The following is a 15,886-nucleotide window of genomic DNA, read 5'->3' as shown; positions in this document are numbered from 1 at the left end:
TCGCAAAGCTTCCTTGAGTAAGGTATGACCTCCCGAGGTCCCTTCCAACCTGAATTATTCTATGATTCACTGAATGTGTGATATATTATCTGTAAATGGCTGTAATGCTTCCAAATCTTTATCTGGCTGTTGTGGTCTATTAGGTGCTTTGATTGTCAGCATTTCCCTTAGAAGAATCTCTTCCATGATTAATCTTTAAATTATTCATATTCCCTCAGAAGCTTCCCTTCCAGCTTTAGTTAAGTCATAGGAGGGGTCAAAAGCAAGACAATTCTGAATTCTGCTCTCATCTGTCTAGGGTTTTTGTCTCTTTGGCCTGTGCTTTTACAGAAATGAGCTGTGCTGACCCTGGATATCTGCCATTTGGTAAAATGGGAAGAAGAAAATCAATTTCCCATACAAGAGTAGCAAGAGAGTTAATTAAAATTTGCTTTGAGATTCTTGCACATAATATGTTATTTACTTTTTGCTACTTATACTTTCCATAATATTATCATTCTGTCCTCAGGTTTAATTAGACTTTTTACCTCTCTTAATTAATGCTTTGATCTGGCTTTTAGCGAGTCTTCCTGAAGATGGAGCCCAATGATGTTACTGGAAAGATTCCAGCTGATTTCAGTCAATTTCAACTTTGCATGAACCCCAAGATGCTGAATAAAATGTAGTAATCCATTCATGGATTTGTTAAGTAAAATACTTCAAATGTTTATAATGCCTGTGTATATGTGTTGTTTAGGTGATGACCTGAAAAAATCATGTCTGAGGTCCAGGGAACGGTCGAGTTTTCTGTGGAGCTACACAAATTCCATAATGTGGACCTCTTCCAGAGAGGGTGAGTTGATGTTTCCATTAATTTGCAGCTGGTAACAAAGGAATAGTTTACAGAAAAGAGTTAAACTGCAAAACAGGTTCTTTTCTGCCAAATGCAGTTATATTTCATGCAATCTCCAGGGCAGGGAAGGATGTCATTGGGCTTTCATTGCTGTCAAGGAAGATCAATGTACATTACTTTCACTATCAAGTCAGACTGACTGACTTGTTTTTGTAATACAATGTTGTAATGCTCCAAATTATTTTAAGCATCTGTTCAGATATAAGTACAATAGCTGCTTTAAATGCTTCTGGACTGGTTTTTAGCCTCTGTGCTAAATGATCGCTGCATTGAAGTATAATGAAAACATGTTCATTTTGGGATCATAAGTCTAATGACTGTATTCTTTTAATGAAATTTAGCTGTATCCCACCATTTCAGAATGGAAAATGAATATTCATGTTTGTCTAAAGCTCTAGTTCCAGTGGCCTTATCGTTTTTTCATGTCCCTGTAAGTTAAAAAAAACCCATGTACAACTTCTAGTTTACTTGAGCTTTTGCCCCTATTCTTTTGCACCACTTCTCCTGATAGTTTTTATAACAAACTGGTGGCTGGGATTGGAGAAGCCTAACAAAGTGTGAGTTGTTACTGCTTGCATGTTGGACCCCGCAGGTGTTTTTCAGTGTGGAAAAGATAAAATAAAGAAACACTTTCTAAGGAGACAAGAAGACCCAGATAGGTCTAAAGAATGTACTTCATGGACAACAGTGGGTCTAGCAGAATATTATTTTCTTTCTTCTATCAAGACTGATGTATACAGCACACTAGATATTCTCTTTCAAGCCTTAGCTTGGCACAGGGGTGGTTCACAGCTGATTTGCCCATCTCAAGCACTAGTTTCTGCAAGAAAACCATGGAATTGTTGCAGGTATTGGGATAGATTAGGTAGAGCTGTTTCCAGCTGTATACAGGCTTTTTGTTATTTGTTTTTACTGTGATGAACTACATGGAAAAGATGCTGTGAATGAGAATGAAGGAAATATGGCTCTATTTTGTTTTAACAGCTGGCATCTGTCATTCTGTTCATGTCTCCAAGCGAATATCCACCAACTTCATGTTAGAAAGCATTCTGACTATACCAAGTACTTGTGTTATATCGCAAAGAAAAATCCTCTGTGCTTGACGTGTTTGGTTTATCTGAGTTGTAAAAAAAGTCTCCTGTGTATTCTGGTCCTTATGACCTTAGAAGACAGTCCTACCTATAAGATTTTTTTTTCTTGGCTTCTGGTGATCAGTGACTTTGATTTTCCTCACATTTGAAAATCCACACCCATCTGTGGGTTCAGTGACTTTTTTGGACTTAGACAGTAAGATGCTCAGAGGTTAGCCAGGAATCTTCCTACTTCTCATGTTACTGTGTGACAAGCTGCCTGTTTTTGTCATATTTGTTTGCTTTTGCATTCAATAATTTCCGTAAAATGCTTTCTTTGGCTTTGACAGTCAGATCAAATCCCTGGTGTGGGGGTAAACCTAGCACTAACACAGATAATATATTCTGCTGTCACACTAATGAGTTCCTAATTACCCTTGCTTTTTTCCCCCACTGGTGCTTACCTTGCTTTACTGATTAATATTCCAAACACATGGTACTATAGGTTATGCTGCATGAATTTGTTTACAGTAATTTTTCTTTCTATGTATCCTGCATAGTATTACATTTGCTTTCCTTCCATAGTTTTAACCTTTGCATTTCCAACAAAATCCTGTATTGTGTTTCTCATTTGCCAATCAGTATCCTCTGGCTGGCTTTATCTAGTCAGCCACTCCTATCACTTTAGCGTGACAGTGTGAAGGAAAAGAGTGGGTGAGCTTGCCAAATTTCATTTTAACTTGGTCACACTTTTTATTTTTTTCCCCTACTGCCATTGTTGATATTCACTATAGACACCTAGGATATCTTGGATTGACATACAGTCTCTCAGGTGAGAGGGTGGTAGAAGTAATAATGATGGGAATTTCCTATTTAACTAGTGTTTTTCTTCTTTGAGTGCCTTGTAAATTGAGTCAATATCATTCTGTCTTGCTGAAGGCTAGAATGGTGATTTATGAAACGTTGTACATCAGGATAGCAGCAGAGCTGAAATGAATCCTAACTTCTGTGGGAACCCAACATGCTGTGTTTTTTAACAGCAAGAACAACAATGAAGAGTATTAGTAATAATTTGTCACCTACTTTTCCTCTTAATACTTTGGTACAAAACCAAAATAAAAAACCATAGTCAAAAACCTGATTATGTATCTCCACAGATACATAACAGTCCTGCTACTGTATGCCTAACTGACATAAGGTTGACATTCCTGGGTTGGAACCATGTAACTGTGCATAAATAAGGATGGTATTTTCCAAAACACTTAGTCTTGGCTAACTGTCCTACACACGGTACCTTTAGGGAGAGTGTGGCTGGGCCAACAGTGAGCCCTTTGGAGAAGAACATTCCATGCATAAAGGAATTAATCAACAAGATTTAGCAAGAGAATCCAGGGAGACTCAGCCCTTCTGGAGTCATTAGGTGATGGTTAATAATCAAACTTGATTAAGGACATGATCTGCTGGCCATGAGCCACAGAGTCAAAGTGCCTTAAAATATTAGGCCTTCAGTAATGGTCCTGTTCTATTTTTGATTGCACTGGAAGCTATATTGAATTCTGTATGTACACGCAGCCAGTTGCCACCTCTCCCTCCCCACAAGAAATGGAAGCTCCTTAATCTATCTGAATTACACCTTCTGATATTTGAATTGCGTTTCTTAACCTGTATGAATGGTTAATATTGAAAAGAGTCTCTGATACAAAAGTAATGAGGGTTTTTGGTTGGGTTGTTTTTGCAAATATTTGTTATGGTTATATGTTTCTAGCATATATAACAGAACAGTCGTCAGTAAATTATGTGTTGCAGGTAGTTTATTTTGTTCAGTTGGTGTTAAATTTATCTTCTTCTGAAGCACAAACATAACAGCGTCAGTATTTATAGACATCAAAGGTTAAAGGCTGTAGGTGCTGCTATAGGGGAAGAAAGAACCTTTTCTTTGGTCAAACCAAAGGATTTGCAATGCTGTTTGATGCCAGAGTTCTAAAGGTTAGGTAATAAGTAATGAAATTTATGGGTGAAAAAAAAAAAATTTTAATTTTTCCGTCCTTAATTCTTTCCATCATGTGCTCCTTAATAACTGGTGACAGATATTTTCTCTAGTGAAATTAGCTAACTCATTCTGATTTTTCCTTAATAGAGTAGGAAATAAAATTATCCCTGACTGCCAGAGATCAATTAATTGATTTGTCTGGTTCTGTCAGAAGCAATCCTTCTGCACCTTTTTTTTTCTTAAAGCTTTTCAAAATCTATTTGACAGAAAAAACCCCAACACCACACCTACTGTGTTCACAGGGTAAGTAACTTTTTGAATCTGTGAGGGAATAGAAGGCAAAAAGAAGGTGAAATAGGGACTTAATAATGCTAGGATTCTGGTGATGATGTATTATAAAACCAGGATCAAGGTAAGTCATTAGTTACCAGTCACAGGACTGAACAAACTCCTTATCAGTCTTTTTGCTCCTCAAATTCCATGCTGCAATTTGTAAGTGTCTAACACTTACACTGGTGGTTTATGTGTGTAAGGGGTAGTGATGATTAAAAATAAGTACGAAAATGAAGTGCAGCTTCTTCTAAAATGAGTGCAACGTTACCCTGGAGAAAGATCACAAAAGATCAGTGGTCTCAGAATTTACAAAACCCTACAGGTAGTAGACCAAGTATCAGTAGTATTCAGAGCTGCTGAAAACAGGTTCTTCTGCCTTAACAGACTAAGCCTTTATGTGGCAAAACATCCCTGTTGCCTACCAGATGGACAACAGTATTTCAGTGTACTTAGTCATGAAATCATCCCTTCAGAGAGAAAATGCAGCAGCATCTTTCCTCAGCAAACTGAGGTTCAGCAGTCAACCATGACACTCTTGTCAGGATGCATACCTGGAAAATATACATCATGTTCAGAGATTCAAACCTTATTTCCCAGAGTCTGAGGTACAGTGTCAGGCTGTGCAAAAAAACCCCAACCCCATCATTTGAAAGTCTGAGACAGATGCAAAACTTGTTACTTTGTTCATAACAACATACATTTCTTCAGACTTCCCATGTGTAATGAAATACAAATCACTTTTAGACTGTAAATCTGTGTCATTTTGAAAATAGTCACCTAGTTCATTTATGATGCATGGTTCTTTTCAATATGAACGACACCACCACCACCACCCCCCCCCAAAAAAAAAAAAAAAAAAAGAGAAAGCAAACCAAAAAAGAGGGCTAATAGGCATGCTGAAGTGGTGCATTTCTAGAGTAATGCGTGCTGTCCCTTGGAACAGATGTATTGACAGAACTGACTTTTTTCTTGGTATGAAGACATAATATTTCTGTGACTCTTGAACAGACCTTCACTTTAAGGCAGCATCAGATTCCGCCCCCCCCCCCCTCCCCCCCAAAAAAAAAATTAAAAAAATTAAAGAAAATGCTCAGGAGTAAGAAGGCAGTGATTGTCTATGTGGTCATGCAGTGACAGTTGAGAACCTGCTGCACTGAACTGACAGGATTGAAAGCAGTGTAGCGCAAACTCATACTCGTGAAAGTAGCTGGTGTTCAGTAAACTAAACATCAATGTCCCAAAGTGTAGCAACTGCCCAGGAGAATCATGTATGATGAGTTATTTTCATGACAGCTGGTGAAGACAATTCTCTTGTTTGGTTGGTTAGTGTAGCCATCTTTAATTTTCAGGCACCCTCTGTCTACCGGAGAGAGGTGGGATCTTCAGTACCAGTGGTAGGGCTTAAAGATTAAAACTAAATAGAGTGGAGCCTAACACATGAGACACTTCCGCAGGTGAAGAACAGCATTTCAACAAATTCCATTGACTGATGATCAAAAAAGCGGAAAGTAGGATACTCTTGTATCTGGAAATTCTTTCCCCTTCATATAAGCAATATTCTGAGTTATTTTACCCTAAATACATTAGGTAACTGTTCTGTGTCACTTACAGAGAACTGAGCTAAAGGCCAACTCTAACTCATGTGATAGGTTGGCTAACCAAAGCAATATCACAGAATTAGTACAATCTAGATTCAGAAATAAGGGGCCTGGATAGATAGTACTTGGAAACCTGAGACAATGTCTTGCATGCTAGATATGGCAGAGAACCTTAGCGTGTCCCATCTGAAATGCAGCCAGTGTACAGTGATGAAAACTGTGCCTTGCCTGCTGGAATTCCTTCTTCTGTGACCTACTGTGGCCAGTTCCCTTTGTGTCTTTTCTGCCACTTCTGTGTAATAATTGATGACTGTACAATTAACCGGAGGTTGTAAGATCAAGTGACATTATGCAGAGAATATGCATATCCATCTGTTGCATATAAGTGTGTCACACTACAATGGTTCAGTAAGAAGGAGAGAAAGGAGAGGTGAACCTAAGCAAGACACAAGTTAGCAATTAGACGGCACATTCTTGTAGAGTATGGCTCACTATCCTTTGAAACATATACATATATAAATATATTTATATACCCATAACTGGTCTGTCTATCCCACAGCTTGGGACTGTCCCTAGGCTGCTTGCTGATAATAACCATAACAGATAGGACTGATATGCCTACTATCTCTATTTTCATAGGATATACTCTCTTGCTCTGTTGTCCTAATGTCATTTTTTCTGAGCTGCAGAAATGTCACCATGAGGGAGTGGCTACAAAACGCTGCACGCTGTCTCCTCAGCCCCACAGCCTACTGTGAGCACATTGGACACCAGATCATAGAGGTAGCTGATGTAGAAATCAGAGGATAACTTAATTTCTGTCTTCAGAGTACTTTGTAGCCTGTGGCCAGATTCTAAACAAGGGGTCTTAAGCTCAGGGTTAAACATGGTGATCAGCAATTAAATTTTTTTTTTTTTTTGAAGTAGAACTTTGTGTCAGAAGTGGAAAATGCACCTTCATGGAGGATCATTCCTTCTCTGGGACCTGACTGGAGCAGTGCAGTGAAACCTACAGGACAGGGGATCATCTCCAAGGGTCAGGCGTCTTAGAACTGACCTGGCCTTTCTGACAAGGGCACACACTAATGTGTTTGCATGTGTAAAGAGTATAAAGTTAAAATAAAAACCACTCTACTGCTCAAGTGTCTACCCAAGGGGAGAGAATAGAGGTTATATGAAAGTTCCATGAAAGGCATCAGTCTCTGTGGAAGCACTACTGAGGGTTGCTCAGATATTAGTGATAAGTATCATATAAAAATCTCATACAGAATGGGATTAAAAAAGAAAAAGCTTGTCAGCTGGTGTGTTTATGGAAATATTTGTAACTAAAGAAGGCTATAAGATTTTGAATGTTTACACAAAACGCATACCATAGCAGAATGGGCACTTTGAAATGATCTTGTCAGCAATGGGTTGTTATAGCAGAATAAAATAATACAAACATCTACATCTTAGACAATACAGGGTTTTCACTGTTCTTCCAGCCTCAGTTTTCAAGACTGCTAAGCACTCAGGAAATCAATTCAAACAATGTGCCATTTTATGTTAATCAGGCTTCTATAGACTTCTTCCAATCTCCTGACATTAATGGAAGCCTCACCATTGGCTTGTTGGATTGTGTCTTCTCTGATTTAGAGGCTGGCAAGCAATGCACCTCTGTAACTCATGCCTCTAAAAAGCTTCTTTGTGATACTTAATATTAATCAATGACATTTCTAGTGAGATTTCTATGCCAGAGTTTGTAGCTAAGCCTTTGGCAATGTCTATGCTTTTGATGCAGGTCCTACCCCCTTTTTTAAAAAGCCGTGTTTCCTGGAGTCAGGCATTAGACAAGAAACTCTTGTACTATTTAAAATTAACATTTTAATGCTCATGATTGCTATGAAAACCATGGAAGGTTGTATCCCAAAGCTTCAAAAATAATTTCATATTTATTAGTTTTAAAATACATATTTAAAATATTAACTCCAGGTTACATTCATTTGTTAAACAGTCCCTTGTTGCTAATCAGTGCAAAGAGTAGAAAGGAACTGTGCTCCTTGCAAGCCTTTTATTTAAAAAAAAAAAAAAAAAAAAGAAGAAAACCCCATACTTGGCAAACTGTTGTGTTTGGCTGACCAAAAAATAAACCTTTGTCCCTCAACAGCTGGATACTAACTCCTTTAAGGAAAGCAAATATCACCCCAATCCAAGCGACATTTACATTGCTACTTTGATGACTTTCTGAGAGAATTATGTCAGAAAGTAGCTTAAATTTCACCTACCATGATTTACATCTACATGGAGCTACACTTCAAATGTTGACTGCAGTTCCTAATTCATAGAGTTACAGATGGACCTGTGTCTACTGCTAGGAATCTCTCACCTCTGAGCATGTGTGTATGTGTAGGGGAACAGAGTCTAAGCCCTTAGGGTTGTGAAAAGATGTGTATGTGCTGCAACATTTGTTACTGAAGAACAAGTGAAGTGACACATTTTTTAAAGCATTGAACTTAACTAGAACAAGCCAGAAACATGACACTAGCATAGACTGTGTCGGTGCAATTATTCTAAACAAGAGAGGGTGCCAGAAATTACTGAATGAGCATCTATGGTAATAAAATAACTACGAGGTGCTTCAAAAACCCACTGTGTTCATTGTGTGCAATCTTTTGTGAATGGGAAGTTATTCCCCAAGTTTTCATGTGAGGGTGATTGTGGGGCTTTGCAGTTCTTCTGCCTCTTTTCCTCTCTAAAGAACTTTGCAAACAGCAATTAATTGAGGCGGATGAAGTTATCTGTGTTCAGAACGTGTTATCATGTTGTTACATACTGTGCACATCCCTAGAGGAAGCATGGCATAATCACCAGCAGCAAATCTTGTCTTTAAATATAGGACAAGATATTGAGAGAACAGCTAGACCTCATCCCTTCCTACAGTTCCTGTTGCAAAAGGGGGGAAAAAATGTATCCTATGAGGGTAGTCAATCTCTAGAATTTGCTGTCCAGAGATTCTGGGATATCTCCATCCTTGGAAGTTTTCAAGACCCGACTGGATATGGCCCTGAGAAATTTGGTCCAAATTCAATAATTGGTTCTGCTTTGAACAGGCATTGGGCTGGAGACTGCCCAAGTTCCCTTCCAGCCTGAATGACTCCCTGACTCTAGGATGAGTGTGACCATAGCCTTCCTTGGCATCAAAACAACCCTGTGCAGCTTCCATCTGCATCACTTGGTTTCAGCCCATGCAGTAGACACTGTGTTTCAGTGATTTATTGTAAGCATCATGGTCTCCAGTAATTTGTCTAGCTGTTTAGCTTACAGCACAAAATAGATTTATTTGATTAACATTAAAAAGTTATTTTTGCTGAGAAATGCAGCTTACAAATAAAATTAAGTTCTGCTTCTCATCTATATGCAATGCTCCACACCTTAAGTCTTGATGTTATTGTGTCCAGTTCCTCAACAAATGTGTCACATCCTGAAGGACCCCAATTTTCAATGCTGCACTTAATGCTACCTGATTCTAAGAATTTATGGGCTTTGTGTCATCAATTCTTCATGATATCATTAAGCACAAATACTCAGAGGGTAAAACAGATCTGAGTGCATCAATGAAGATCACAGCTGTCTCTAGGAGACCCAGGAATGAAAAGCAACCACTTACTATATAAAGTCCATTGGTTCAATTAGAAATTCACCTCAAAGACATGGTTTTAGCCCATTAATTGAAAACCTTTGCTTTGCTGAACTTAAAACTTAATTAACTTTCTTAAGGGTGATCAAAGCCACTCTGTGATACTCCAGAGGATAATACTTTAAATTTAAGATCTCTGCTTGTAAAAATATTTCTATTTTATGAATTGGATTCATAAAAATGGGCAAAGCACTGCTCAATTGCACATCAAGAACTTTGAACAAAATCTTAAGATGGTCAATTTTTAATGTTGTAGATGATAGAATGAGCTGTCTTCCAGGTTAATGACTGACGAGCATTAAAAGCTGGCTAAATCCCAGAAGTTTCATTTTAGTTTCTTCTTCTCTTTTTAACTATATTTTTTTTACCCAAGATTTTAATCTAACATCACACCTTGCATTTTATTTCCTAAGAGAGTGGATCCCATCTGTTTGCGTGACATTCCTTTTGGCTAGCACTGTCTGTATGATATATTTTAATGTTTGTCTTCCAGCGGCAAGCAGAATGCCTTCTCTGTCTGTGTCTTTACTTCTTGACTTCTGAATTTTCCTGATGTGTCCAAAGCTTTCCACCTGGGTAGCCAGAGTATCTATGCCAAACTGTGCTTTGCATAAGTATCAACGCCTTTTATCTTTGGATCAGAAATCACTTTACAACCTTTACTGAGCCTTCAAAATGTCTTCCTTAAGTCTTAGTTGTTTATAGTCTACAGATGGGAAAAAACTGAGACAACTCTAACAAGACTAGGATTAGAAAGAAAGCTAGGAAGTGAATGTATTGATTCACTAGATTATAGCTAAACTTTTTTTCCCTGATACTTACGACTAATGAGTGGCCAATTTGCTGAATGTTGTACAATGTGTGCTTTTAAAAAAGTTGTTTTAATGACTTGATATCATTGTAGTGTTCATGACCAAGAAAAATCAGCTGCCATCCCATGTGTGAAAGGTGACTGAAGTAAAGTGAGCACACTCTTTCTCGACATATGACTCAGCCAGTTCTTGTTGTGCTACATGGGCACCAAATGGGAGCAGAACAAGTGGTGAATCTGGCCCATATGGGTTGAGAAGTGATGAGATGACATTTGGAGTTCTCATAAGCTCTCAAATTAATATAACATTTGTGGGCTCTCCAACATGTGTTTGTTTTAAATATCCATGTTGTCCAGAATTTTCCCTCTGATATTGCACATGCCTGTTTTCAACTCTGTATTGATGATTGCTGGGAATTATATGTGAAAAATTTCACACTGCCATGCAAATTAGGGTTGAAGAGAAAAAACACACCAGTAATTTCTCTCACTGTTATGTCCCTAATTTAATGCCCCATGCCCATCATTTTCAGAGAGGAAGCACTGCCTAGTGGCTAGGAGATGTGGTTCAGCCCTATTGCTCTGCCCTATATTTGAAGAAATCCTGTCTCTTGTCAGTACTGTCCACACACTTCAGCACAGCTTTGTAAGGTGCATTTTAATGTAACTGTTCCAAACTCAAACGATCCATGACTGTTATTATTTGTTGGAGTAAGTAATGAGTTTGGGAAATTTCCTGAGGTGGGCTTGAACAGCCTTTTAGCTCATCAGCTATTATCTACAAACATTGTAGTGGTAATAATATCTCAGAATATTGTTCTTAACAGGGTACAATCACAATTTCTCAGATGCTGTGATAGTAGAAAACATCATTGTGCATGCAAAAATTTTGTTCTAGAGTCTCTCTGACTTTTGGTTTCCAGATACTTTTGTATTCAGCTTAAAACATCCCAAAGTCTCATTTTCAGAATGGAAAACTGTACGTGATCTCTGGATAGATCCTTTTAAGATGGCTTATGTTGGGAACCCAAAATCATTACTCTTTTTTGACACTTCATCCTTCAGAGTTGCCTTGAGATAATAACTGTTTGTGTAACTGGATAGTTTAATTCTATGGGTGCAATCAAACTATATGGTGTGTATACTGCAGACAAGGTGCACTTGAGATGCAATGGAAAAAACAGTTGGCCTCCGTCCTTGCGTTAATGGAGTTCAGTATATTGTGTGTCTGGATGGGAAGATCTTTTTTAGCACTTTAATTACTTACCGTGCTTGCTGCAGCAAAAGTACATTAACAAACGCAGATCAATTTCTCCCATCAGTCCATGTCCACTTTGTTACTTCAGAACATTCACTCATTTGTGGGGGTAACATCTGCCAAGAAAAGGTTTCACAAATAAAATGCAGCTGAAAAATTAACTGTTCTTTAGTAATCTCTTGTTTCTGTTTGGCTATGCGTGATAAATCTTTATAATGATGTCCTGCAACAAATGTGAAGTCAGTTTATAATGTGAATGTTTAGAGTGATGTCTGCAACCAGCCAACACCAAAAATGCTGAGGAAGCCATGGATTTTTAATTTATTTTGTGTTTGTTTTTTTTTTTTTGCTGACCGGTTTAATGTATTCTCCTTAGTTTAGTTATGGCCAGGACTCACATGTCCTCCTCGCAAGATAAACTTTGCGAAGCAGAGGAAAGAAATAAATTGATGTAATAGACCTACTAGAGCTTAGGGACAGTGACTGGGCGTGCAGATTCTCAGATAAGAGCAGCCCTGGTTTGTTCAACCACTGCATGATGAAAGAAGGTTAAATCCCTTAACAGAAGACATACTGGACTAAAGTTCTTACTTTTGGCAATGGGCACAATACTTTAATGTTCAGATTTTAGTAAATAGATAATTTCATCTAAGACAGTAGGTCAAATTACCAGTTTGGGATGAGTAAACCTATTTAGGGCTTGCCCTAACTGTGTTCAGATAAAGAAAATACACCTCTGCTCCCCTACCTTATGGAGTTATTGAAAGGCTAAATACATTGGCAGTTTTTGGAGAATAAAACAGTAGGAAATATTTCAGAGAATGAAGTGGATAGGAGGTCTGTAAGCATTGAAAGCTAAGAAATTTTTTTTATCTAACCTGAGCTTCTGACAGACAATTTTTTTTTCCTTACTTAAAGCTGTCACACTCATTTCTACACAGGGTTTCTCTGAAAATCCTTGGTCTCTGATACACAGTACAGCTCAAAATTGAATTAAAATTGCATTGTAAGTCACAACAGGCAACCAGCTTTCCCATTAGTTTGTGACTTGGTGTTTGCAAAAGGGTATGGATATGTGTGATCTTCTAGCAGATCTCACCAATGGTACTGTGCCTTCTGATAACAAGAAAAAGCTGTCTTTCATTGATGTGGTAGCACTTTGGATCCAATATTTTGCTTTAAGAACTTTTTTCCAAGTAGAAAAGAGCTATTGAAAAAAGTTGAACGTTGGTGTTGTCTTCCTTCACTTGCCCTGTCTGTGATGATGTCGCATCCCAGTAAGATGGAAAACAAACAAGAGTACTAGTAGTCTGTGATTCGAAATATATTGTATACTATTTCAGATAACATGCAAATGATGTAAGTTTCTGGAAATCACTGCTCCATGGTTTAATTGAGTTCTTGTAGCAGTGCTGTCTCTTTTAACTTCCATGACTTTTCACAAATTCTATAGTCAATAAGATAATCTGTCCTTATGGCACTGATTTGAATAATATCCAGCCTCTTTTGGCTCTGGGAATACTTGAATTCTCATCTTAAAGTTGTATTGTACTATTCTTGTAATTACCATTTGAGCTTTTTTTTCTGAGGGGGTGGGGAAAAGAACTTTTTTCTGAAGTGTTTTCTACCTCCACTGTGTTCTGTGATGTAGAACTCAGTGTTTCCCCGTGAGGACCCACTGGGACAGTGCCCAATTGTACTGTGTTACATGTTCTAACTGATGAGAATGGCACCTATCTAAACCCATATAAGTCTATTTGTTGAGTTGGTGAGATCTCTCAAAGGATGTAGCATTCATGCCTTTTGGACATCTGTCTTTGTTCCCTGTATTTCACAAGAGAATATTGTATTTCAGTGTTAAAATAGTTTCCTCTTGCAAGGTTTGTTGTCGACAGCCCTATATGCATCATCATATCAAAAGTTTTATGTCCTACATGCTAACTCTGCTTTCCTGTGTTAACGTTGTCATAATTTTTGATGAACAATGAGAGAAATTCTGTTATCTCACTCAAACTTTTGTAGCACCTAGATTACTTCCATGGTCTTTCAGCTGATGGCTGAAATTTTACCTTTCTATTATATCTTCTTGCCAGTAAGAAGTCATTAACATTTTTCCCCCGTTGTCAGCTTCTAATGCTTCTCTCCTTGAAAGCAATGCTGGGTTATTCTTGACCTATTGCACTGCTTCTCGACTTTGCAGAACTTAGTTGATGGTCAAGCCTTTTTGTTACCTGCCGATAGACACTGTTCTTTTAGGATGGTCCAATCCAAAGATTAGCCTGGTATCGGATGGCATCCTATATTTTACAACATTCTCTCCTAGCTCTGTACCGGCAAGGTACACAATATGCTGAAAGTCCTGGCAAAGATTAATGATGGTAGGGAAACAGTTAAAGGGAGCCAGTGAGGCTTCAATTCTCTAAGGTAGGTGGCCAATTGATTGGGTTGGAGAGAGAAAGAATAAACAGATTAGGATTACTTCATCAATGTCTATCCATACTCTTAAGATTAGGCTGCTGCCAGAATTATTATCTGGTTGAAATTAACATTTATTCCACTAGAATGAAACACCAAGTTTACAGATTCAGGCACCGTCTGAGATTCTTTTTAGACTTGCCTATGATAGGGGTTTGAGGAGTCCTGGCTCCCTTTGCAGGAACTCATATGTTTGATAAAAGATTTCACATATCTGTCATTAGTATCTTAAATGCTGGCATGAAGATCCAGGTCCAGAGCAGCTTGATTCTGATGGTGTTATCAGACCGAATGTTTAGGTGCTTCACTTTCCAGAGTGGAATTTACAAATCTGATACATAGTGAATGGACAGAACAAGATAGGTGAGTCACCGTATTCTGAAACAGGTTAAAGGGTTAGAGAAATAAGAATGTGTAGCTCCATCACAGTGAATTCATTTATGTCAGAGGAGTCCTCAGTTTTTATTCTTGCTTCTGCTACTGCCTAATATACAATGCTGATTTGAGATCCAATTGATATTTTTATTCGATGAAAACAGGAACAGCCTCAGCAGGAATGAAAACAATACCATATGGATAAGCACAGAAAAGAGAAAAGATGCAGATGATCTCAGACATGGAAGGGAACTGGACCTTGCTATGGTTTGACTTAGGTTACAGAAAAACTGCAGAAAAGTATAGCAGCACTCTCTCCTCTTGGAAGGAGTCTGCACAGACCTTGACTGAGCAGATGTGATACTGAACTTCAGCAAAGTGTTCAACAATGTTTCCCACAGCCTCCGCCTAGACAAACTGGCAAGATAGAGACTGGACGGGTGGTCTGCAAGGTGGGTAGGAAATTGGATAACAGGCAGCACTCAGAGGGTGGTGATTGATGTTTTTTACTCAGTCTGGCATCCTGTCACAGGTGGGGTCCCCCAGGGATTCATACTGGGCCCCACACTTATTCAACTTCTCCATAAATTATCAGATTGACAGCACCCTCACCAAGTTTGCTAATTACACCAAGCTGGGAGGGGAAGTGGACACATCAGAAGGGAGAGCCATCTTACAGAGAGACCTGGACAGGCTGGAACAGCGGGCAAGCAACAACTGTATGATGTTTAACAAAGACAAGTGCAACGTTCTGCACTTGGGATGACCTAACCAAAGAGCCCAGTACAGGCTAGGACCTGTGTGGCTGGGGAACAGTCTTGCTGAAAGGCACCTGGGGGTGCTGGTGGACAACCAGCTAAACGGGAGTCAGCAGTGTGCCACTGCAGCAGCAAAGGCAAAGTGGATCTTGGGATGCATCCATGCGACATTACTAGCAGAGATAGAGATGTGACCCACCCACCCTGCTCAGCACTTGTCAGGCCACAGCTGGAGTACTGTGTCCAGTTCTGGTCCCCACAATTCAAGAAAGACATGGTCAGACTGGAGAGGGTCCAAAGGAGGGCCATGAAGGTGATCAAAGCAGGGCTGGAGAACCTGACCTATGAGGAACAACTGAAGGAGTTAGGTCTTCTCTCCCTGGAGAAGAGCAGGCTCAGGGGAGACCTCATCACAGTACTTAAAGGGCTGCTACAAAGAGGACAGAGGCTCTCTCTTCACAAGGAGCCACATGGAGAAAACAACAGGCAATGGGTACAATTTACACCAGAAAAGGTTTCTTCCCTGTATAAGAAAGAAAATTTTTACAGTGAGAACAATCTTTCACTGGAACAACTTCCACAGGGACATGGTAGAGTCCCCATTGCTGGAGGGTTTCAAGATGTGATTGGACAGGCTGCTAGATAATTTC

The 15,886-nt window shown here is 38.9% G+C and overlaps 1 protein-coding gene across 1 annotated transcript in view; it reads left to right on the top strand.

Annotated features, from left to right (window-relative positions):
* Positions 1-15,886, top strand: part of FAM135B (family with sequence similarity 135 member B) — a 217,560-nt gene that overhangs the window by 60,860 nt on the left and 140,814 nt on the right. The window contains exon 2 of the mRNA XM_049819516.1: positions 737-832. Coding sequence (XP_049675473.1) covers positions 756-832 — 77 coding nt within the window. The 5' untranslated portion in view covers positions 737-755. The remainder of the gene's footprint in view (positions 1-736; positions 833-15,886) is intronic.

Source organism: Accipiter gentilis, chromosome 2 (genome assembly GCF_929443795.1).
Source record: "Accipiter gentilis chromosome 2, bAccGen1.1, whole genome shotgun sequence".
Classification (NCBI taxonomy): Eukaryota; Metazoa; Chordata; class Aves; order Accipitriformes; family Accipitridae; genus Astur; species Astur gentilis.
Note: the sequence above shows the minus strand (reverse complement) of the source record. Positions and strands in the feature narration are given on the sequence as shown.